This window comes from Cajanus cajan, chromosome 7 (genome assembly GCF_000230855.2).
Source record: "Cajanus cajan strain Asha chromosome 7, NIPB_CcT2T_4, whole genome shotgun sequence".
Taxonomy (NCBI): Eukaryota; Viridiplantae; Streptophyta; class Magnoliopsida; order Fabales; family Fabaceae; genus Cajanus; species Cajanus cajan.
This window is the reverse complement of record NC_138523.1, coordinates 16,942,343-16,968,750: the sequence shown is the minus strand read 5'-3', so window position 1 is coordinate 16,968,750 and position 26,408 is coordinate 16,942,343. Positions and strand designations below refer to the sequence as shown.

Sequence of the window (26,408 nt, the reverse complement as noted above, 5' to 3'; positions counted from 1 at the left end):
AATCAATAAATAAGCTTAGTCTTTAAAAACATTGGCGCTTGAATGAGAAGTGAGGGGGTGAAATTGACGCGACTTGAATCCGTGAGACGCAACGTAAACGAAGACGAAGGGTTTTTAGCTCTCACCTCAAAACTTGAACCGTTATTACAGGGGGTGTTTTAAGCTTCAACCAGTGACTGAGGGTTTAAGCTCACTCACCTCAAAACCATGGAGGACGAAATGGCGATGGACACTTCTCCGAATCCCGATAGTTTCTTCGACCCACACAACCTCACTTCTCGACAGCAGTTCCGCAGATACGGGTATCGTATTCCACTCTTTCGATTCAAACCAATCTCACTCTCTCATTATCGAATTCTCAACTTCAATTTTCCTCACTTACGTGTTAATTAACAATCACCGCATGTTTTGCTATTACTTCGGAGGCGCCTGGGTTTTGTGCATTTAGGGTTTATGCGTTTACCAGCCAAGCGAGGTTTAACTTCGTCAATTTGAAAAAATAGGGGAAGAGCTGGAATCAGGAGCTCGTGTTGGGTTTTTTTTTTTGGCGAATCTGAGAACACTTGAAATAGTTTTAAGTTGTTTGTTTCGTTTTTGTCTTTGGCGGGTATAGCAAAACAGTGAGGTTAGGGTTGAAATGTTGGGGAGAGTGAAGCTTGTAATGGCTCTCTGATAATGGTCTTGAATGGGCTAGAGTTGGTAGGGAGAAGGATTGTGATGGTAGCTTAGCGTTGTTTGACTTCTTGCTTCGAAACTGTGAAATTCTGTCCCCTACGGTTGTTGTGGTTGCATTACTTGAGTTATTGATCTTGCATTTTGTGTATGATGGAGGATTGGAGGGTTCGTGTATTAGATGTTATATGGAAGATGGTTCTACACCATTGGAATTCTATTGGATTGAGAGAATTTGGTGACTTTCTCTGTTACTTCAACTTTTTATTATTATTTTTAAGTGCAAATCATTTTCCTGCTTGGATTTCGTATTTTGTATTTTTGTTGTGTTTAGTAAATTTGTGTCAATTTTCTGTAATGCAATTTTTTGCAGGAAGAGGCACTCGACTTCAGGTGCTTCGATCCAACAAGACATTTCGGCTTCCAAGTTAAGTGAAACTGGGTTGTTATATGATGGGCAAAGCCTCCATAGTCCTACTAATGCAGCACTTGTTCTTGAAAACATTAAACAAGAGGTTGAGAGTCTTGATGCTGATTACTTAGAAGAGAAGACCTCTAGAAGGAGGTTATCTACAGATATTTATGGAGTCCCTGGCATGGATGCTGGTTTTGACTCTGTACGCCACTCATTAAAGGCTTGTAAGACGGAAGGTGACTCATTGGGAGATGGTCCAGAAACAGTCTTTACTATATTTGCGTCTCTTCTTGATTCTTCTTTGCTAGGTAATGCAAGTATATTCATTTATATATCACAGTACCCAAAAAGATTTATTTCATTCATCTTCATTTTTCCCATTTCTGTTAAGAAAAATTCTAGCAGCACTCTAACACTTTTTAGCTAATACTCTCTCTACTATTGGTTGGAACCTATGAAGCACGGATACTTCAATTTGCTTCACGTATCCGTATCCGATACGTATCCGACACGATACTCTTGGATACTTCACCGATACGTGTCAATGAAGTATCCTAACCTTTAAAAATATTATAAAATTTTTATTCAATTTTGATACTTATAGATACTTCACCGATACTTATCAGTGATACGTATCAATAAAGTGTTCAAATTTTTGAAAAATTATGAAATATCCATTACAACTAAATAAGATATATAAACATGTTTAATATAGAAACATAGAATTATTGGTCCTTGATGAACACGTATCTTACAAGTATCGTATCCTATATATTTTTAAATAATCGTATCGCCGTATCAGATACGTGTCGTATCCGATACGCGTATCGTATCGGAGCATCATAGGTTGGAACTCACAAATTTTGGAGTCTCTTACCACTAAATCAGGATAAAGACTCATTAAATGAGATACGAGATCCACAAAATTGTGTTTTCCAACAAATTTAGCCAATAATAAAGAGTATTAGGAAGAGTGTCGCTAACATTTCTCATAAATATGGATACAAAATGATCTCTTTGAAGCTTGAAATTCCACATAAGGGGACCTTGAATTTGTCTTATTTGTTTGGAATCTGCTGGAGCATAATGGTTGACACTGTAAGCAGAAAACCCTTTCTTTTCCTATTAGTAACCAAGGAAAAAAACTCCTCTCTGAATTTTCTGAGCATTTTAGTTGCCCCGTTACAGAAGAATGTATCACATCAGCACAAATGCGCTTTTTGTTATCATTCCACAGAAAAAAAAATAGTGTAATTCTGATCATATTAATTTTGTTTTACAGGACTGATGCCTATTGCTGATCTGATACTGAGATTTGAGAATGCATGTCGAAATGTTTCAGAGTCTATAAGGTTTGTTCACTATTAATAGCAAGCATAAACATCTGTATGCGAAGTTTTTATAATGCAATTGTTCAAGATGTTTAAGTAATATTATTACTTTATTCTTACATATGGCTCTATATTGACTTGTGTGCTTGTTGTTGTCTTGGGGATTGGATGGAAGTCATTCTTTTTTCATTTATGTTGTTGTAGTTTTATATTTTGTTATTTGCTTTTTTATGTACTTAGTAGTTGGTTTACTGTGGTTGTTTGGAGAATAATCTTCATATTTATTCCACATTTTTTTGATTAGGAATTTGTAGAGAAGTTAGAGAGCTTGTTTATTTTGTTGGATTCAATTTTTTTATTTTTTATTTTTCTTATGTTTATTTGAATGTTTCAAGAGGATTTCCTGTCCTCCATTTCTTTGTCTATCTTCTTTCTTTTAATGGAGTATTGTACATACATACATGTATATAATTTATGAATTCCATTTGTTTTTACTTCGTTACAGAACTACTTTGATTATAATATTATTGTGGTCTTGCTCCTGCAGGTACGGTTTGAATATAAGGCATCGAGTTGTTGAGGAAAAATTAATGAGGCAGAAGGCTCAGCTCTTGCTTGATGAGGCGGCAACATGGTCTCTCTTGTGGTTCCTTTACGGGAAAGGAAATATATCGCTAACCATATATTTTCAGTCTTTATAGGATCAATTATGTCTCTGTCCTAAATTCTGTTCTGATTTTTGATTATTCAGATCTATTTCCTTTAATCAGTTTACTGACCCACATTCTTCTCATTAACTGAATCAACACTTCAGATGATTAGGCTTCCCATGTTGATTGCGATACATTTGAAATTAAAATAAAAAGAAAACTCAATATGGTATTTTATGCTAGCTTCATCTCAACCTTGAGATATAGTTTGCATGTTGGGAGAACTTATTCTATTTATCTCTAACTAACACACCACTGATTAGATATATAAATACCAGAGTTTTCTCCAAAGGAAATCATTCCCACCATATATAAATGGTCTGTGAGTCCTGTAAATACTTGTGGAATCATTATAAGAGAGACGTGAAATGAAGTGGCTCTACAGCTTTAGTTCATTTCCCACACATTAATTGTTTTCTTTTTATTTTTTTGGATGCTCTATTCTGTTTTGGGCTATTTTTTCTGAAAGTTTTGCTTCATTTTTTTCAGTGACTGAAGAACTATCTAAAGATCAAATACTGGTAATGTGTTTCATGTTACTTTATATAACTACATATTCTCTCTCCCCCATATCCTTGGAATGGGCTTATTGAAATTTATTCATTTATGACAGGTGTCAGGAACCTCACATGTGGTGGCTTGTGAGTTTGTTGCGGAGGACCATATAGCTCAATTATGCCTTCGGATAGTCCAGTGGTTAGAAGGTTTAGCTTCTAAAGCACTTGACTTGGAAGCGAAGGTGGTTTTTTTCTATTTTTCTGCTTAGAATTTTGATTTGTTCACAAATAATAATTTTATTTTGAATTTAATTAAATACACTAATAATGTAAAGGTTTTTTATACCAATCATGGATATAGTTGAAAATTGTTGACTTTTGTAATGATTACTTTAAAAGACACATTTAAGATGATTATTTCTAATTGGTTAATATTGTAAAAATCTTTACAATGTATCAAAATTAAACTCTTATTTTTTAAATGATGCCTTGAATAAAAGTTTAATCATCTTAAATGTTGTAGGATGCTGGTTTTGATAATTTTTTTTATAAAAACATTAGGAAGTTAACAAATAAGTATAATTAGGGGGAGGTGAAGATGTTAAGTCGAGAAATAATGCATGATGTGGAAAAAAAAAATAATGCTGCTGGGTTACCCAGTTGCCTTGCTTGTTGGAAACGTATGTTCATTTTGGGTGGAACGATAAAACAGTGAAAATGCAATCATTCCACTTCATCCAAATGCACCAAAGAATTATTAGTAAAAACCCGACATTAACATAAAAAACTTTGATTCCCTGTATTTGTTAAGAAATACATGTGTTTATGAACTACACTAGTAAAGTCATCATTACGTCATTATTTGGAATTAAACTAAAAAAATTGAATATAAGAGAATTTGCTTATTTTTCAAAAGAATTAATTGGTGACATGTCTTATGGTGAATATTGGAATCATTTTTTTGTTTTCATTAGGTATGTCCGTATGTGATAAAAATCACACATGATACACTGTCTACGATAAGTTCACCTTTAAATATTGGAGTATCTGTTGCAAATTTAGTTTTGGTCTTTTAAGAAATAAATAAAGGGAAAGGGTGTATACTTTTAATCTAGTGAAACTCACTATTTCCATTTAATAGTTTATATTGCCTTTCCTAATTCACACACATATTCTTGTTTGATTAAACATTAAGTGTGTGTTTGGTTAAAATTTTGAACGTGATAAATCACGTCAAAATGGAAGCTATCAGTTATAGCTTTTGCGTTTTAAATGTGATTTTTGCTTCAAATCACGTTTTGGACGTGTTACCAAACACGCACTAACTCTTTTGGATTCCTCCTACATTAATTCAGGTGCGTGGATCTCATGTTGGTAGTTATCTCCCCAGCTGTGGGGTTTGGCATCATACTCAGCGTTACCTAAAGAAAGGAACTCCTGACATGAATATTGTTCATCACCTGGACTTCGATGCTCCAACACGTGAAAATGCTAATCTTTTGCCCGATGACAAGGTACTGTACAATTCATTGCTTGCAATTCTGTTGCACCTTTCACTTGGTTGTGGCAGTGATCTATATTGATGGATATGCTAATTTATTTGTCTTGTATATTTATCTTTTGAGAGTGGATATTGAAACTTGCCTGAGTATGCTACTTGGTAGATCATGCATAAATTATCTTTCTTAAATAACATGCATTCCATATTTTTAATAAATGGAGTACTGGACTATGTTAGCTGTACAGAGTACAGACAACGTGGAGCAAACTTATGCTAGGTTTGGGCAGTATATTTTGTATTGTAACCTATAGGCTTATAATTTGATATTTCAATTCTGCAGTAGTCACAAAATAACCCTTTATTGAAACATTTAATTTGCTTTTTCTTTTATTCGTAAATAATTCGCAAATTAATTGCTTTTTGTACATATAAGTTATGTCATATGGAAACAAATACCCTGGAGCTGCTAGCGCAATAGTTGTTCATGTTGTCTAGTATTTGGAGCTTTTGGTATTCCATATTCGCAACTGAAACACCCCTTTCTTAAAGGGTTTAATGGGCACCAAAATAATTCTTTACCCCTTGTTATCTATTCTTACAAATCTTCCAGTTTCTCCCTTGGTCTTCAGATTGATTAAAAATAATTGTATTTTCTGATCCACTTGGAAAAATGTAAGGCCCTTCAATGTCAATTCCCTCATCTTCTCTCAATCACTTTTCTTAGATTAATAATTACAATGAAATATAAATCTAAATATCTAAAAGATACATTTAAGATAAGACCACATTGATCTTTTTCACTTGACATGTGTATTGTGTTCTTCATAAAACACTAGTGTTTTTATTCTACATTACCTAGTTTCTTGGCATGTTTAGAATAGGATTTTTGGAGAATCTTGGGTGTCTTTTGAATTTAAGTTTTTTCCTATTTTATTTTAACTATGGAAGTTTTGGGGAGTTATTAGATGGTGAGCTCATGAGAGTATGCTGCTCAGTTTGCGACACTCTGGTACCTCCCATAGTTTGACATTCCAGGATTTTTGGGGAAAGGTTTTTTGTCCATATAGCTGTTTTAAACTATTCTCTCTAAAATGTTCTGTTATATCTTGCACTAGATCTGACCCTCTAAAATCAACAATCATTTTCTGTTGATAGCAGGAAGGCTTCGATATAATGATTTGTTTGTTATGCTGTTGTTTCTTCATGTTTTCCTGTTTTACTTTGTGTTGTGTGTCTTTTTCTATTACCCCTTTTCATTTTTTTGGTTATATTAAAAATTCTGTTGCCTTTCGATGTCTAAGGTGGCTTACAAATTTCCAAGTCTGTGTTTTCTTTTGGATGTAATTTCCACATAGTTATTGATGAAATAGAATAATGAGTGCATGCTCACTCCTAGTTTTCCATCATGTAGCGTGTCAATGATGTTTTGATTTTTTGATTCAGAAACAAGATGAATCTCTTCTAGAAGATGTATGGACTCTTTTAAGGGCTGGAAGGTTAGAAGAGGCTTGTGGACTTTGCCGGTCTGCTGGACAGGTAACTGTAACCTTGACCATGATAAGTTTATGGACTTCATTAGTCTATGCTTCCCATGTTGATGACATATTGTTATTTTGGCAGCCATGGAGAGCTTCTTCTCTATGCCCATTTGGAGGTTTGAACCAGTTTCCTTCTGTTGAAGCTGTGGTGAACAATGGTAAAAATAGAACTTTGCAAGCCGTTGAATTTGATAGTGGCATTGGTCATCAGTGGCATCTTTGGAAATGGGCTTCATATTGTGCATCAGAGGTAGGGTTGTATGTTAACACTAATTGAAGAATTCGTATTGTTTTATCAATTTTTGTAAACCTGTGTTTGACACCTTCCTCTCCAGATTTTCATTTAGAATTTTTATAATTGGAATTTGCAATGGAATGTGTTATGCCACATATGTTTTCTTAGAAAAGCGTGTATATATCTGGGTTGCTTTTTTCTCCAAAACATTCTTAGGACCAGTTTGGTATTCATGATATAATAGTGCTATAATTCATTTGATGTAACATTGTATAAGGCATTGTATTGTTCAGGAGAATGTTGTATTATGTTTTATAATGCACTATATAACATTGATAGGACAATTGTTTTTTTTATAAAAATTCTTTTATTTAAAATATACTCCCTTTTGTCTTGAATATAAACAAAAGAAAAACTAATTCATGATAGTTAAGAAAGTTTGTTAGCATCATTTAATTGTATTGATTTCATTTAAAATATTTTCCTCTAAACTACCCATTTGAACATGATATCAATAATAAAGAGTCATTGGAAAAAAAACTCAACTACATGAAGTGTATATTAAAGATGATATCATTAAATAATGTGAAATTATTTGAGATTTGCTTATATTTGAGACAAGGGGAGTACTAATCAAAACTTGTGATGTTGCTCAGAAAAAGAAATATACTATCAATATTGAATAATAAAGTGTCATATTTTGGATACTGATGTTCACAAAATTTTAAAAAGAATATAGATCCTATAGCTAGTGACAGTCTGACAGGTTTGAGGGGGAGGTGATGGTCCTTATGATGATCTAAAATCATATTTATATAAGTGCCTGTAATATTATTTCAAAGTAATTTTCCTCACTATGTTTATATGCACTATTGTAATTGTGTTAAGTTTTAATTTTATTCTTTTATTTTATATATTTTATTTGTATAAATGGTTATGTTTAAAGTATATTATTTAAAATTTAGATGTATAATTCAACAGGCTATTTGGCCAAATTTTCCTATATGTTTATGGCCTATAAATGGTGATTTTCAATAATGTTTCATAATTTTTTATTAAAAAATAACTTAATTTGCTTTTAAAAATTTCAAATTATTATTTAAAATAAATTAATATTTTTACGGTTGTAATTAAAATGTATTTATATAAGCTTATACATTAAGCTCGCAACACAGTTTCACTCTTTCAAATGCACTCTTTATTATTGGTTGAAATTTATTGGGTCTCACAATAATGTGGTTTTACTTTCTATTTAATGGGTTTCAGTCATAATTTTGTAATTTTTCATAAATTTCATCAAAACTTATTCAAGCCTAATCCAACCCATCAAGTTGTCCATCGTTGAGTCTTTTGATGTATAAAATGGAGTTTAATGGATAATTTTATGCAATACAGTGCTTGTGCAAAAATGCTAATAAAGTCATAAATAACTTTTCCAATCATGCTTAATATGGTGTTCCAAACAAGCCCTCAGTAGTCAGTATACAACCTTTCTTGTCTGCTAAAAAGCTCCTGTCTGAAGTACATGATTTTTTTTTTTTGGATTAACAAAGAACTTATTAGGAACGGAAGGAAAAACAAATACAAGAGGATAAAATATCCCAAAAGGAAAACTTATCCTAGAAAAACCATGGGCAAAAAACATAAATGAAACGACTTTCTTCCTCCCATTTTTGCCATATTTTTCATACTGTGAAAATTTATAGATTTTAGGCTTTTTTTCACTAGTTGATGAAGTTATTTCATTGTTAGCACATTTTCAAAACTATTTTTCATTCATAGAAAATGAAACCTCTTATTTGCACTTTTGTTTTGCAGAAAATAGCTGAGCAAGGTGGGAAATGGGAAGCAGCTGTGTATGCGGTCCAGTGTAGCAACCTAAAACGGATGCTTCCACTCTGCAACGATTGGGAGGTCTCTCTCTTAATTATTGAAGAAGCTTTTTGTTTATTCAACCATAAATATTGACGATACGCCTTCCAGATACATACTGACATGCAAAGGCCCCACCATGGCATCATGAGACTGAAAACAAACTATTCTGTAGTAGTTCACAAAACCAGTGTTTTATCCAATAGTATAGTTATTGATCCTATATAGCATGTTTAGCAATTGACCCCAAAGTTGCTAAAACAGGATGGCTGATAGATAGTGGGGTGGCTGTTCCTAATATTATAGATACAACGATAAATTATACCACACATACTAATTATTGGAGTATAGTTTTACTCCTTACTTATATATGTAGAATAGTAATGTAGATTATGTTTTATCTTTTTCTTCACTGTCACATTTATTGTCTTTATTATAGACCAACATAGATTGACTCTATATAAACCTATCTTGTATTCCTTGTGCAGTTAGTGAAAACATATTTTGCTTATTGAAATATTCTCTCATCTTCTCTCTTCTGCTCTCTCTCTCTTTCTCACACACAATTCCAATATGGTATCATAGAGCTACTCGATCCTCTTCCCCTTCTCTCTTCTCTGTTCTTCTCGAAAATCTTGTCATGGCTGAATCAACTCCTCCAACGGTTTCCTCTCCACCACCGCCGCCGCCTCCTCCACCCATCAACGCTACACCCCTCAATATCGTTCTCTCAAAGAACCCTCCCACTAATCCCCCTCCGTCTCTTACCTTTTCCCACACCATATCAGAAAAACTGGACACCAAGAATTATTTTCTTTGGTGCCAACAAGTCGAACCGGTAATCAAAGGCCACAGACTACATCATTTTCTTGTTAACCCACAAATTCCCCAGAAGTATCTTTCCATCACTGATCGTGATTCTGGTCAGATATCTAAGTCCTATCTTGCCTGGGAACAAGATCAGTTATTGCTATCTTGGCTCCAATCTTCCATGTCTAAAGACATGCTTACTAGGGTTATAGGTTGCAAGACGTCCTTTCAATTATGGGACAAAATACATTCCTACTTCCATTCTCACATGAACGCCAAAGCTCGTCAACTTCGCAATGAACTACGCAACACTAATCTTGACAATCAGACTATTTTCGACTATGTTCTCCGAATTCAAACCCTTGTTGATGCTCTAATCGCCATTGGTGATTCAGTTTCTGCAAAAGAGCATCTTGACATCATTCTTGAAGGCTTACCGGAAGAATATGAATCAGCAGTCGTTTTGACATGTTGTCCATAGACGAAGTTGAGACCTTGCTTCTTGACCATGAATCTCACCTTGACAAATTCAAAAAAGAAAGTTGCTACATCTATCAATGTCACTACCCCCAACCCTGATCCCTCTTTATCGCATCCACAAGCAAATCTTGCTCATCAAGAACCTCGACCCCAATTTGTGCAACGTCGTGGGGGTCGCACAAATTTTCGTGGTGGTCATTTTCCTAATCGTGCTGGTCGCGGACGAGGCAGATTTGCTGGATTTCAATGCCAGGTTTGCCATCGCTATGGACATGTTGCTTCTTCTTACTACTATAGATTTGATGAGACTTTTGTCCCAGCCTCCCCACTGAATGCACCCACGTTACCCTCTACCAACCACAATGTAGATGCGGGTTCTTGGTACAACAGTCAAACTGTTCCAGCCCAGTGCTTCCCTTCACCCTCCCATCAACACGCTCACCCTCCACCCTACCAACATGGTATTCTTAGACCCAGATCACAACCCCCGTCACAAGTTCACTTTGCCTCCTCACATACACAACCTCAAGCCATGATTGCCTCATCTTCCTCCTCGGGTAACAATACTTGGTATCCAGACTCTGGGGCTTCAAACCATGTAACCAATGTCTCTCAAAATATTCAACAGTTTACTCCTTTTGAAGGACCGGATCAAATTCACGTTGGTAATGGACAGGGTCTTCATATTAATTCCACAGGTGTTACTACTTTTCCCTCCCTGAAAAATCCTAAATTTCATTTTGCTCTAAACAATTTACTGTTTGTTCCCTCCATTACTAAAAGCCTAATCAGTGTTAGACAATTTTCCAAAGACAATTCTCTCTTTTTTGAATTTCACCCTTCCATTTGCTTGGTAAAATCATAGGATACTAAAGAAATCCTTCTCCAAGGCTCGGTTGGTTCGGATGGTCTGTATCAATTTCCTGCTTTGCTTCCCACCACCAATAAACAACCTGTCCAGTGTGTTCAAACTACTACATCTCCCTTTGTTAACACTGCCAGCAACAAATTTGTTTCTTTTGCCACTTGGCATTCTAGATTAGGTCATCCTAATGCTGATGTAATGAAACTTGTTTTCCGAAACTTCAACATTCAATCTGTGAACAATATTGAATCAGATTTTTGTGCCTCTTGTTGTCTTGGCAAATCTCATAGATTACCCTTAAATCTGTCCAAAACTGTTTACACCACACCTTTTGAATTAATCTTCAGTGATTTATGGGGACCTGCACCAGCCACGTCTACATGTGGCTATCAATATTATCTCACCTTTGTTGATGCTCACACACGTTTTACATGGATTTATCTTCTCAAAAACAAAGCCCAAACTCTTGCCATCTTTAAGCAGTTTCATACTATGGTTAAAAATCAATACAACCAACCGATCAAAGCCTTACAAAACGGATTGGGGTGGTGAGTATCGCCCCTTTATAGTGTATCTCAATGATGTTGGAATTCAACATCGTATCATATGCCCACACACACATCATCAAAATGGAGTTGTCGAATGAAAACATAGGCACATTGTTGAACTTGGCCTCACCTTGTTAGCCCAAGCTAATTTGCCTATGGAATTCTGGGATCATGCCTTCCTCACTAGCGTTTATCTAATCAATCGGCTTCCATCTTCCTCTATTCAAAATGCGGTTCCATATTATAAACTTTTCCACCAAAACCTGGATTATCACTTTCTCAAAGTTTTTGGCTGCTCTTGTTTTCCACATCTTAGACCTTACAACAAAAACAAACTTCAATTTCGATCACAAGAATGTGTATTTATGGGGTACTCAACTTCTCACAAAGGCTATAAGTGCCTTGCCGCTGATGGTCGTCTCTATGTTTCTAAAGATGTTATATTTAATGAAACTAAATTTCCCTACAAGGATCTCTTCTCTCCAACCACTAGCCATGCTTCTCAAAGCTTGATCCAGGTTCCTCTTATTGTGACCCACACTCAAACCTCTGCACCCTACACCTCATCAATGCCCTCACATGAATCCAACTCAATTCCCACTCATCAAATGCCACCCACTATGGAAGCCGAGCCTTACACCCCAACAACCTCACCAAATATGTCCTCTGAATCCTCTCAAGCTGTTACCACGGGTACCTCTCCACCCAATTTATCCGTCCCCACCTCACCTGTCCCTGAATCCGATACACTACCATTCATTCATCCTTCCAATGTTCACCCTATGACAACAAGAGCAAAAGATGGCATTGTCAAACATCGTCTTCAACCCACACTTCTCTTAACCCATGCTGAACCCAAAACAGTCAAACAAGCCTTATCCAATTCAACCTGGTCTGCTGTAATGCAGACAGAATACAACGCCCTTCTTAGTAATGGAACATGGTCTCTTGTTCATCTACCCCCACATAGAACTGCCATAGGCTGTAAATGGGTCTTTCGTGTCAAAGAAAATCCTGATGGCACTGTCCAAAAGTACAAAGCCCGTCTTGTGGCTAAGGGGTTCAATCAACAATTTGGATTTGATTATAATGAAACCTTCACACCTGTCATCAAACCTGTCATTGTTCGCCTTATCCTTACTCTTGCCTTAACCCATCATTGGCCTCTTCAACAACTAGACGTCAATAATGCCTTTTTAAATGACACCCTTGATGAGGAAGTGTATATGACTCAACCCCTAGGATTTGAAACCTCTGATAAAAACCTAGTTTGTAAACTTCACAAAGCCATCTATGGGCTTAAACAAGCACCTCATGCTTGGTTTGAGAAGTTAAAATCGACTCTACTACAGTTTAACTTTCAAGCAAGCAAGTGTGATCCATCCTTGTTCGTATACTCACATGCCAACAATGTCATCTACATCTTGGTATATGTAGATGACATTATCATCACCGGCAACAATTCAAAACTTCTTCATACACTTGTTTCTCAACTTCACTCAACCTTTTCCCTTAAAGATGTTGGTGATCTTGATTACTTTCTAGGCATTGAAGTAAAAACGCAGTCTGATGGCTCCCTCATCCTAACTCAAAGCAAATATATCCGGGATCTCTTAAATCGCACAGATATGGAAGCCTCAAAACCTATTTCTTCTCCAATGGTTAGTGGCTGCAAACTTTCAAAAGTTGGCACTAAAGATTTTCTAGATGCGTCTCTCTACCGTTCAGTAGTTGGTGCTTTACAATATGCTACCATAACAAGACCCGAAATTAGCTTCTCAGTAAACAAAGTCTGTCAATTTATGTCTCATCCTCTTGCACATCATTGTCAGCTGTTAAACGTATTCTCTGCTATCTAAAGGGCACTACCTCTTGCGGTCTCCATCTGCAACTAGCTCCATCCAACTCCCCTTTATCCATTCACGCCTACTGTGATGCAGACTAGGCGTCTGATCCTGATGATAGGAGGTCTACACCAGGAGCCTCTATCTTTCTTGGACCGAATCTTGTGTCCTGGTGGTCCAAAAAGCAACCTGTTGTTGCTCGTTCTAGCACTGAAGCAAAATATAGAAGCCTTGCTCTTGCTACAACTGAAGTTACTTGGATACAAACCTTGCTCTCTAAACTTAAAGTCCGTCATTCACCTCCAATCATTTTTTTGTGACAACTTGAGCACAGTGGCCCTAGCTCACAACCTTGTTCTTCATGCACGCACCAAGCACATGGAATTAGATCTGTACTTTGTTCGAGAAAAAGTAGCTGCCAAGCATCTTCAAGTTGTGCATGTTCCAGCCATAGATCAATGTGCTGATGTTCTCACAAGTCACAAAAGCACTATCTCCTGCGTGGTTTTGTGTTCTTCGATCCAAGCTTCAAGTAGTCGAGTCTCCTCATCCTACTTGAGCTTGCGGGGGGCTATTGGAGTATAGTTTTACTCCTTACTTATATATGTAGAATAGTAATGTAGATCATGGTTGTCAATCTCTAGTGACAACTCGTAAACTCGTACGAGTTTACGAGTTTACAAGAGCTTACCTGTACAACTCGGAGGTAAACTCGTTTTTTAGTGAACTCGGAGCAATCTCGGTAAACTCGGGTAAACTCGTGTAAACTCGCGAGACTACCTCCGATATTAAGAGTTCACCATTTTTTTTTTTCACTTACACAAAACGCACTTTTTGTGTTGTGGGTTAGGGCACTTTGTCTCCTTTTCTCCTCTAACCTCCGCAGCGCCTCTTTCACGACTCTTTTCTCTTCTCCACGCCTCACCTCAGCTCCTGACCTCCGTTCCTCACCTCCGCGCCTCAACCACCTCCTCTGCGCGACACCACCTCCGCGCGCGACACCTCCTCTGCGCGACACACCTCCGCGCGCGACACACCTCCACGCGCGACACACCTCCTCTGCGTGCGACACACCTCCTCCGCGCACACCACCTCCGCGCGCAACACCTCCTCCGCGCGACACCACCGCTCCTCACCTCCGTTCCTCCGCGCGCCTCGCCACCGCGAGCGCAACACCTCCTCCGCGCCGCACCACTGCTCCTCACCTCCGTTACTCATGTGATGTCTTAGTTTTTTATTTGTCTATTTTTAAGAACTTGTGTTTTGTCATTTGTGTGAACTTTTGATCTTAAATTTGTGTTAAGAACATTTATTATTAATGTAATTTGCTATTTGGGAGTTAAAATATTCAATTATTATGTTATTTTTATTTATTTATTTATTTATTTATTATTGAGTAATCTCTTACGAGTTTACGAGACGAGTTTACGATACGAGTTTACGGAGCCTCCACGAGATTACGTAAACTCTCGAGATTGACAACCTTGATGTAGATTATATTTTATCTTTTTCTTCACTGTCACATTTATTGTCTTTATTATAGACCAACATAGATTGGCTCTATATAAACCTATCTTGTATTCCTTGTGCAGTTGGTGAAAACATATTTTGCTTATTGAAATATTCTCTCATCTTCTCTCTTCCGCTCTCTCTCTCTCTTTCTCACACACAATTCCGATACTAACGCTTAAAAATTAGAATTTTCCAAATTTGTTCATAATTATATAAAAAACAGTCAAAACAAACAATCACCATAAAAAAGGTGATGGAACATATATTTGTGTGTTTATGTATGTGAAACAGAACAGAGAGAGCTCAAGTGTCTAAAACACTACAGAAACAAAATTGAATAGAGACTTGTGGGTATTTGTAACATAGAGAATGTGAACAGAGACCCATGTGAACAGAACCCCATGCGTGAGCAGGGGCTGTGCGGGAAGACACTGGGTTTGGTTGGAAACAAGCTGGGGAGTATTGTGTCATATGGATCATTTTGACACAGAACTCAGATGATCTGGTAAGAAAGGTTTAAAACCCTATAATATTTCAGCTTCTGAAAAGGGAGAAAATCAGAAAAATATTTAATTAGGGGAAAATTCATTATAGATGCTGTGACAAAAAAATGTGACACAATAATGACCTCAGCCCTCAGGCTGCTAGCTCCATTGCTTTAGTGAGCAATTGACTAGCCTATCTATTAGAAAGGTTTACAAACGTTTAAATGGATTTTTGTAACTTATCTTACATGAATCAGTATTTGAAATTATATTTCTAATTTTTTAGGATTGTACTTTCTTATCACTCAACCCTGAAGGAGAACTTGAACATTAAAATTAGACTTTAGACCAAACAACACATAATTAAGTAATCAAGTAATCAATGTAATGCCAATAATGGTTCTCATCTCAAATTTTAGGAGGGCCAGGGTTTTTCTCATTTAAAGATGCTTTCTCACGTCTCTTTAGTCTTTTGTCTTTCTTACTTTTTTTTAACTTTTACCATTGACAATTTGTATAGTGCTCTGGATTCTATTTTTTTTTTCTTAGAATTTTGACGTTTGGTTTGTGTATATGTGGTTTCTTAGAATGTGAGATTGCTGAATCAGAGTCTCTTTTTCGTTTTTGGTTTCATTGAGTAGAATTTTGTCAAGCCTTTGGTTCGCATGCAAATTATTTTTAATTCTATTTTTAACTCAATCATTGAACATAATGATTTTACGTATTGGAAAACCACTTTGAAGTTCAAGCTCCCTCTAAGGTCAATTCTTTTGACCAAGTATGGTGTCTAATTGAAGTGATACTAATGTCATGTTGAAGGTTTGCTGGCCGTGTAAGGCTCAGTGTTTTTTGTGGTGCTTTGTCAGAGTTGTTTCTTCATCTTTTCTGACATTACTCTGTCATTATCTCTCTATGGAATTCAATGTTCATCCTTTTTGTTGATGGCTGGGTGTAACTGTAACCTAGGTATTTAAATTAGACCAATTTTTGGTGATTAATTTTATAGTTTTGTTAGAAAGTAAAGGGACTAAATTTTTGTGGCAATGTGCAATCTATACAATGTACATTTTGGTACAGTTTGTAATGTGTATCACTCTTCCATAAATCAGAACTGTCATGTTTATTGTTTTTTTCCATCCTACTGTCATTGTTGGAAACTTTATTTATAGTTTAACACCTGACATTTACAGTCAGCATGCTGGGCAATGGCAAAGTCTTGGCTAGATGTGCAGGTGGACTTGGAAATCACTCGTTTACAGGCAGGGGGGGTTGATCAACTAAGAACTTTTGGAGATGTAATTGATGGAAGCCCTGGACATGCTGATGGTTTCTTTGAGCCTTCTAATGGACCTGAAAATTGGCCAATTCAAGTTTTGAATCAGCAACCTCGACAACTCTCATCTCTTCTTCAAAAACTTCATTCAGGGTAAGCTGTGTAATTGTTATCACATTTGTTGTCTTCATTATGATTGTTATAATTAAAAACCTGTTTCCTTTCTGTTTTAGGGAAATGATCCATGAGATTGTTACCCGGCAGTGCAAGGAGCAACAGCGTCAAATTCAGGTATTTTTTTTTATGAAATGTATGGTTGCCGTGTTGGAGTCTTTTGCTTTTTTATTTTTATTTTTTAAATTGTTTCACATCCAAACATTTTATAGTTTATAGCATTTCAGCTATCATAAGAAAAATGAGAACTTGGGATTTTTAATTTCAACTATATGTAAACTGTAGCAGCTCAAGAGAAAAAATAGCCTTTCACGTTTTCACTCAAGATATGATCTTTAGTTTTTATTTTATTTAATTAAGGAAAGAAGACATATAACTTAATGTAAATTTACTTTGGGTGCAGACTTCAGACAGAATAATGTTACTTTCTAACTCTTTAACTTCCTTTATTTTATTTTTTTGTTTACTGATGTCCTAAGCTGTATATTGCTGCACAGATGACTTTAATGCTAGGGGATGTACCACGTGTACTAGACCTTATATGGTCATGGATAGCACCTACTGAAGATAATCAGAATGTATTTAGGTAAGTGTTGTCACAGCACTTCCCTCATTGGATGAACCTGGACAAATCTTTTTATGAAATAAATTTTAGAAGTTCTTTCTAATTGCTATCTAAATGGGTCCTGCACTGCCGCATTTAGGGATGTGCATGTAAGCAAACCTTTATTTTTCTTTTTTAAATTTGTATTGCTATAATATTAACATGCATGATTACTTTGAACTGATAATGGAATAATGGTTATATTATAAAAAAATTAATTTTAATTTTAGTTAGAGTTTTATAAGTATGATTCACATCAGTGAAAATTTCAATTTTGTCATATGAGATCTTACAAATATTAAGTGTCAAGAAAAATTATTAAAGAAATAAGAGAATTTCAGGAAGGGGATGATGGGAATTTTTTTTATTAGACTAGGTGATAAGGTATGATAAAGATATACTGTTTTTGCATTTGTTTGGACTGTTTGGTTGAAGTATGAAGTGCATTCTTTCTTTGTCTTTCCTTCTGGCTAGGGTTTTCTTGGGGTTGCTTTCCTGTTAACTGTTAACTAACCAATGAATTGGAGAATTGTTGTATTGATGTGGTCCTTGTGCTTTCTGCGTGTTTGCTTTATTTCAGTATGTTAACCTCTATCTTTGTACTGTTCACTTCTTTAAGTTACTAAGTTATCCTCTTTAAGAAACTAAATGAAGGAAAAGAAAGAGATTAAATGTGCTTCTACAAATTCAAGAATCAATACTGCAAAACCCTCTAATTTTTTGGAGAACAAATACGAGAATCAACCCACACAATGACATAAAAATTATAACAACCGTGATTTCAGTACCATTTCTTTCTTTTATTTTTAACTTGTTAATTCTATCTAATAAAATATATGTACAAATCTTTTCATACTTTTTCATATTAAGTCTTGTACTAACTAGCACTGGTTCTCCAAAAAACTGTACCTGTTTTGTAGTTCTCTTTCAGATAACCTTCCAGTTTGAAGGAACCAAATGACCACAATTCTTTGTGCTTTCTCACAGGCCTTGTGGAGATCCTCAAATGATAAGATTTGGTGCACATCTAGTCCTTGTGCTTAGATATTTACTTGCCGAGGAAATGAAGGATGCCTTCAAGGACAAGATTCTGAGTGTTGGTGATAATATTTTGCACTTGTAAGTTATTTTATATGAACTTCGTTCCACTCTTTTTCTCTCAAAGAGGGAAAAGAGTAAAAAACTTTTCACAAAAATAACAATGGTCTAGCTGTACTTGGAGATTAACCAAACTTTCCTGCTTGTTGCATGACTTCCTAGTCTGTAACCATAACATGATTTTAATTATATGAAGGTAGTTGAAAACATTTGTGTTGAATGAAAATTTGCTTTGCAATATTCATTTATTGATTGGAAAAAATTAGGTACGCCTTATTTCTCTTTTCAAAGGAGCATGAAGAGTTGGTGGGCATATATGCTTCTCAGCTTGCACCTCACCGCTGCATCGATCTCTTTGTGCACATGATGGAACTTAGGCTGCACAGCAGGTATTATTGTTTCTTCCCTTCTGGTTATGCCTTTTCTTTTTGTAATAATCATGTCGTCGTTTCTGGTTGTAAATCTAATTTCATTTTTATTGATGTGGTTGTAATCTCTGTATTTGTTGCAATCTTGTTGGTGATTCTCTCAAGTGAACTACTTTGATTGTTTGCTGCAAATTAAAATTAGTGTTAGGAATATGTGAACATGTAATATAATGTGAAAGTTCATGATGCCATGCTTTGTCAGTTCAGTTTATTTTGGAGGAATCAATATATATATATGTTTGTAGACAAAGAATTCATTTAGAGGGAAAAGAAGTACAAAGTATGAGGGTTGAAGATATCTTTCTAATGCAAAAAAAAATAAAAATTAAGAGCATGTAGTCAAAAAAGTAAACCAGTTACTTTTCATAGTACTTAAATGAAAACCACTTAAATAAGGCCATGAGTTGAAACTTGAAACCTAGAGAGGACCAAGAAAACAAGCCTGTAACATAAAAGAGGTGAACGGATAAAGTGCTGAGTGAAAAATGATATTATGGTATCATACACCGTCTGAATACGCCAAACACTTTAATATTATGCTTGTAAAATGTTTGTAGTTCTTTTGTCAAGACATGTTAACTGTTTGGGAGAATAAAGGGATGATGAAGTAGTTAGTCTAGGCTGTTAGAATTAGAGTAGTTAGTTAGCTAGAGGGTATTAGTTAGATAAATAAACAGAGGGAAATCTGGGAGGGGATTATTCAGGGAATTGTGTTTTTGAGAGAATTGAGAAAGTGATCAATTGTGAAAGGGAATCCTTTGTATTAAAGGAGAGACCTTTCTACTTTTTGTGTTCATTTTCAGTCAAGCAATAGAATATATTTTTCCTCTCTATTTCCATGTTGGTTCCTAACAACTATGATGTATCTTTGAGTTAAACAGTGTACATGTCAAATACAAGATATTCCTTTCTGCTATGGAATATTTACCATTTTCTTCTATGGATGATTCTAAGGGGAATTTTGAAGACATTATTGAGAGGTATATATGTTAATTTTGAATTCAAGTTTTTCATATACGAATTTGTTTCTTCAAGTTTTTCATATATGTATGAAGCCTTCTCTTTTCATAATAAATCCATTTGGAACAGAATTTTGTTGAGATCCCGAGAGATCAAGGTTGGCAAATACGATAACCAGACAGATGTTGCAGAACAACACAGACTGCAGAGTCTCCAAAAAGCTAAAGTCATCCAGTGGCTTTGCTTTACGCCACCATCAAAAATTACTAATGTGAAAGATGTTAGTAAAAAACTACTTCATCGAGCACTGGTTCATAGGTAAGTAATGCATCCTATTATATGTCCATCATATTGGATTTCTGATAAACTGTGCTTGTGAAAGTGTGGAAACCTGGAAAAGGTGTTTGACCTTTCACCCCCAATTATTGTACAAATATTTGCAATATCTTGTCAGTATTAAGTGCCTATTCTCATTTTGTATTCAACACATGAACCCACCTAGTGGGAAAGAGGCTCTTTTTGTATTTTTCGAAATATTATTATTTGAGTTTCCTAGGTTTAGATAAGAACCTGTTCTTTCCAGTCCTCCTGTTGGCTGTTGTTTTACATCTTTTTTACTTTATTAAATAGATTGTTTAATCTATTCCTGCATGTTTTGCTATTGCAGTTTAATTTTGCTGCTTATTCTGAAATTTTTAACCCTTTTTCCCCTTCTGTAGCAACATACTATTCAGGGAGTTTGCTTTGATTTCTATGTGGAGAGTGCCAGCAATGCCTATAGGTGCCCACACAGTACTTGGTTTTCTTGCTGAACCCTTAAAACAGCTTGCAGAAACTCTTGAGACCTCTGAGGATTATGATGTTTTTGAGGATCTGAGGGAATTCCAAGACTGGGTATGCTGAACTAAGCTTGCCTAATTTAGTTATGAAACCTAATCACAATTTTGGGCTTGACAGAAGCACTAAACATTTATTTTTCTCTGTATATAACTAGCGTGAGTATTACTCCTGTGATGCAACCTACCGCAGTTGGCTAAAAATTGAAGTAGAGAATGCAGAAGTTCCTGTGTCTGAACTGTCACCAGAGGAAAGGGAAAGGGCCATTTCAGCTGGAAAGGAAACACTAAATGCGTCTCTTTCACTGCTACAAAGTGAGTTAGTTGTTCTAAAATCGAAATATTTTAACAATGTATCAATTGTGAAACTTCTGTTTGTGTTTCAAAATTAGTTAGTACTTGACATTTAAATATTGACTTGTGATTCTCCTTTATGTAGGAAAAGAAACACCTTGGTTAGCTTCAACTGATCGTATGTATGAATCAGCTGAACCTGTTTTCCTCGAACTTCATGCAACAGCAATGCTCTGTCTTCCATCTGGAGAGTGTTTGTGTCCAGATGCTACGGTTTGTACTACACTGACGAGTTCCCTCTACTCTTCAGCTGGTGATGAGGTTGTCTTAAATCGACAACTCATGGTATGTTTGTTCAACCATTGAAAGCTTAAGCCTGCAAATATACCAATGTTTCTTCAACTATTCATTTTCTACGTCAATGTTTAGTTTGTGTATTCATGTCCATCTGAATTATATGCATGATGTGAGTTCCTAATTATATTTGTTGACTGATCCAGAAGCTATTTCTAAGTTTAATCATATACTTGTCCCTGTACTTTCTGGGAATTTTTAAATAGATACCTATATGATTTAGAATATATAATCATCCCCTATAATTTCAAAATCTCTTTCAATGGGGTCCTCAGTTTCAGTCTATTTTTGGTCCTTCAATTTTTTTCTTTATGATATAGGGATCTATTTATTCATTTTAAACTAGAGGGACCTTTTTAAAAAATTCCTAAGGGTACAAGTACTTGTAGATTAATTAATCATAGAATTTTGGTTTTAGGCCTAACTCAACCTTCAAAGTTGGCTCATAGGGAGGGTGAGGGTTGCCCCCACTTATATATACTATTCAGGCACTATCTCTAGTCAATATGAGACTTGGGTTTTTTTTAATACACACCCTCACACCCAACACTATTAGATTTGGTGTATGGATAATATGGTAGGTGACCTAATGATGTACTAGGAAAGGCTATGATACCATGTTAGAGTGTAGGCCTAATGCAACCTCAAAAGCTAGGTCACAGGATAAGCATTGCCCCGTACTCATGAACACTAATCAGGCACTATCTTTAGTCATTATGAGGCATAGGTTTTTCCCAATAATTTAAGGGTAATTGATCCTATATTGGCAGATATAATTTAAGGGTAATTGATCCTATATTGGCAGATATAATTTAAGGGTAATTGATCCTATATTGGCAGATGCTTAAATTATATTGCATTCCCCTTTATTGTGAAAAGGTACTCTCCCATTCCTTGATATGTACTCTATTTTAGTCCATTGATATGTGCTACACTTTAATCCCATATTTGTTGGTGGACTTTTTGGCCTTTTGTTGCCCCCAACTTCTCTAAGTTCATAGATTGGTTCATCTTATCTGTTGTATCACTTCCAGCAAATATCATGGAGTTCACTGGCGTTCTCTGCCAATCACCTGGCTCCCTTAGGCTGGTTTATGCCATTTACAATGCTCAGATCTAATGTATTCAAATGTTCTTTCTCTTCAGTTAGTTTTTTTTCCTTGTTTTTTTAGTATTATTTATGTTGGTTCACTTGTGTTTGTTTGTCATTATTTTGGTTATTATATGGCTCTTTTCTTACTAATGTTAGCATATCAGTGAGGAGAAAGTTGGGAAAAGTTAGTGCCCCTATCCCAAATGCACACTATTTGCGTCTCTAAAATCCCAGACAGTCTGGCCTTTTTGTCTTTTTCTACAGTCCCAAATGACCTGGTCCACAACTTCAGTCCCAGTCTCCTAGATGCAGTCTTCCCAATACATCATACTAATGCTACAAACATGCTTTCAATGGCTACATGACTAAATTATTTTGATGATTTCCATCTGTCTCTTTAATTGTTTTCAACCATTTGAAATCCTTGATCGTTTTGTGAAAATATAGAAAAGGATAATTTATGAAAGATAAGGAGCAGATTGTCGGTAAATTAAAAAGTCAATGTGTTGTTGTTTCAAGAGGAGAAAAATTTACTGAATGAAGAGCAAATAATTCTATATTATTGAATGGTGGTATCTTGCGATGATTGTTGTTATATGAACTGGCTTTGCCAAGCTTACTTTTGATGCATTGTTCTCTTACATAAGTGTCTATGGACTGGTTTTTTGCCAAGTTTACGATCTAATATTTTGCACTTTGCAGGTGAATGTTTCCATATCTTCAAGGGACAGTTATTGCATTGATGTTGTTCTTCGTTGTTTAGCAATAGCTGGAGATGGACTTGAACCACGTGATCTCAATGATGGTGGTATTCTTGGCACCATCATGGCTGCTGGTTTTAAAGGTAGCAATATTATTAAATTAATGGCTTGTATTCACGAACTATAAGTTTTGGTTAGATACTAATGAGTGGGATGTCACACGAGGCAATATAAGCTTCTCATTTTAGTCCTTGGAAAATTTTCACAGGGATATGCTTCCTTTAGGCATTTGCATTCTGTATAACATATTCTGGCCACTTGCTTTAGTAGCTCTGATAGCATTAAAGAGGTTAAATTTTTATGACGATGTGCAATATATCCACTATTTGGCCATATTTTTAGGAGGTTATGGCTCACTGATTTGGGGTAATATTAGGCAATTCGTGATTGACTTCTATTGATGTACAGGTGAAGGACTACAGTCTTTTACAGAGTTTGGTTGGAGGGAAATTGAGGGGAGGGGGCTAGAATCCCTCCCCACTCAATTTAGGCTACTCCCCAAAACTGGAGTGATTTGGAGGGTAGAAAGTTTTATACTAATTAGACTAAATTATCCTTTATAGATTTGTTTTGACCATTCCAAATATATCACAATTGTTTTTTTTATTTCCTCTCCTTTCTCCTTGTAAATCAAACAAGGTGTCCCTCCTTATCGGTAAAATCCCTCCTCCCCCTTGAAATCAAACAGAGCATTAAGGGAGTTTCCCAAATAAATATGCAAAAAGACATTTAAGTGTTAGATCTATCTTTGGTGAATCCTATGAACAAGAAGTTAGATCTATCTTTTGATGTTTATATGTGGAGTCCCTATCTTAAAGTTGAGTTAATGCTTTGCGATTTTTTTTTTAATATATATATATATATATATACACACTTTTTATTCGCTCCATTCCTTTTAAGTGTTATTATTGCACAAAAATTAAGATAATTAGTTAATATCCTTATTTATGTTAGAATTATCTTTTCAATTTCCTAATATGCCCATTTCAATTAATGTCTTTATTCTTATTAAATCACAAAGGATGGTATGGTGGGTCTATATATTCTTCAATCTTCATGCTCCAAGCCTATGAGGCTGCTCCAGCATGAAGTGATGTGTAAGAAATATTAATTCATTCTTAGTCTAAATTGCCTAATCTTAAAGCTTTTGGGATTATTTGGTCATTTAGAGAACTTTCATATGGAGAAAAAGTGTTTTCTGATTTGAAATTTATTGATGTAAGATGATTATTATATTTGTTTCTTCCGTAGAATAGAAGACTAGGCCATACTATTTTTGTGCTCGAGTTACTTTCAGAGACCTGTGACAAATGGGTAGAAGATCCTGTAACGTTATTTCCCTATCACAGGTGAGCTTCCTCGGTTTCAAGCTGGAGTTACGATGGAAATATCCCGTTTGGATGCTTGGTATTCTGACAAAGATGGCACCTTACAGTGCCCGGCAACATACATCGTGAAAGGCCTTTGTCGTAGGTGCTGTCTCCCAGAAGTCATTCTTCGTTGCATGCAAGTAAGTCAACAGGTGGCATTGACATATATTTACCATTTTTGTGGCGGAGAACTACTAAAACCGAACACTTGATAAAAAAAAATAAAAAAATCACTGCGAGTACATTTAACCACTCAGAAGTAGTTTAATCAAGTGGTTAGTTGAGTGCTCAATTGTTTCTGAAGCGATGCCCAGAAAGAAATTAAAAAGAAAATATCATTTTTGGAAATTCGACTCCAGTGATTTATTATGTGCAATTTCTGTCTTGTATACAGGTTTCTGTTTCTATTATGGGATCGGGAGTCCTGCCTGATTGTCATGATACTTTGCTTGAGTTGGTTGGCGGTGTAGAAACTGACTTTCTTCACTTGTTTAGTCAACAGCAATTGCAGGTTAGATAATAATTTCACATTTCTCAAAGAAACATTAGAGGCTTGCTATTTTATGCTTTCGAGGAGTCATGAGACCTTGCAGTATTCTTTTCATTATTGGCTTCAACACATAGTAGTAATTGAGTGAGAATGTTACTGAAACACCCATTTTAATAACGTATTTTCATTAATTTCATTTTGACAAGGTGCGATAAGTTAAGTTGTTTAGGAATAGCACCATAACACGTAGTTGTCCAATTCGTGTATTTCAATTTAGGTATGTAAGTGATTGAGTCACTGGAGATGTAAAATATTGGAGGGAGTATGTTGGTTGGCGACGAAATATAGTTCATATTTTGTCAATTTGGGACCTGACTGGATGTTTGTCTGTTTTCACTTGTAGGAATTTTTATTGTTTGAGAGGGAATACTCGATCTGCAAAATGGAGTTTACGGGGGAATGATCATTGCCGCTTGAGCTGGTGCTTCTTGTGGAGCTGCAATTTTGAAAGGATGAAATCGCTTTTCACTCTCTTATTTATATTGTTACTTTCCTTATGTTTTAGTAGAAAGAGCGAGGATGAAACTGTCTGATGCCTATAGCACAAAGTTGCTATACTCGAGTCTGGTGTGTAATGATATATGCTTACGGTGGTACCAGTATTCCATCACAGGTTCCAGATTATTCCCCAATTCCAAAATTTATTGCACAAAGTGTGTTGTGAATTTTGTTTTTAACCTTGTTTAAGTAAAAAAAAATCCCGTTGTATATAAATCTGTATTATTTAAATGAGATTTTTTTAATATATATATCATGGCTCATCTCTCCGCTCTGCTCTTTTATGTCCTTTCTTTGTACCAGTAGGGGAAAAAAGACACCTGTGGATATTTATTTTTTAGGGGTTTTGGGAGAAGAAAGTAGCTATAAAAAAAATATTGAGATTTGAAAATATATAACCATATAAATTACTAAGTGGCTAGTTTTTCTTTTCTTTAAATTATAGGAACCAAATTATAAAATGTGATGATTTTAGGGGTGAAAGTGTTTAATAAAAATGGAAATCCAATGGAAGATACAAAAATAAGTTTGCATTTTTTTTATCATTAAATAGTCATGTACATTGAGCAAACCTATAATGCATCAATATCATTGATTATTTTTCTTGGAAAAATATACAAATGGTTTCGTGTTATTCCTTATTTGAAATAGGTTAATTTGAGATGTAAATTAGTTTCATATGAAATTACATTTTAGAGGAATTTATTAACATTTGCAAGATGGAAGTCGAGATGAAAATTTCAATTCAAATGTATGATTAAAAAATAAATTTGGTTGAGGCAATCTTTTAAGATATCGGA

General features: G+C 35.4%; 1 protein-coding gene across 1 annotated transcript; it reads left to right on the top strand.

The window, feature by feature from the left end:
• Positions 1 to 18: 18 nt before the first annotated feature.
• Positions 19 to 25,859, top strand: LOC109819132 (nuclear pore complex protein). Its single transcript, XM_020384739.3, has 24 exons — positions 19 to 302; positions 1,046 to 1,395; positions 2,370 to 2,439; positions 2,966 to 3,081; positions 3,618 to 3,649; positions 3,742 to 3,867; positions 4,981 to 5,139; positions 6,570 to 6,662; positions 6,747 to 6,914; positions 8,718 to 8,813; positions 16,506 to 16,741; positions 16,822 to 16,879; positions 17,260 to 17,348; positions 18,354 to 18,485; positions 18,731 to 18,853; positions 19,774 to 19,872; positions 19,982 to 20,170; positions 20,572 to 20,746; positions 20,847 to 21,003; positions 21,128 to 21,327; positions 23,132 to 23,273; positions 24,540 to 24,700; positions 24,955 to 25,071; positions 25,454 to 25,859. The coding sequence occupies exons 1-24, from the start codon at positions 208 to 210 to the stop codon at positions 25,511 to 25,513; spliced, it is 3,243 nt and encodes a 1,080-aa protein (XP_020240328.1). The 5' UTR covers positions 19 to 207; the 3' UTR covers positions 25,514 to 25,859.
• The last annotated feature ends 549 nt before the right edge of the window (positions 25,860 to 26,408 follow it).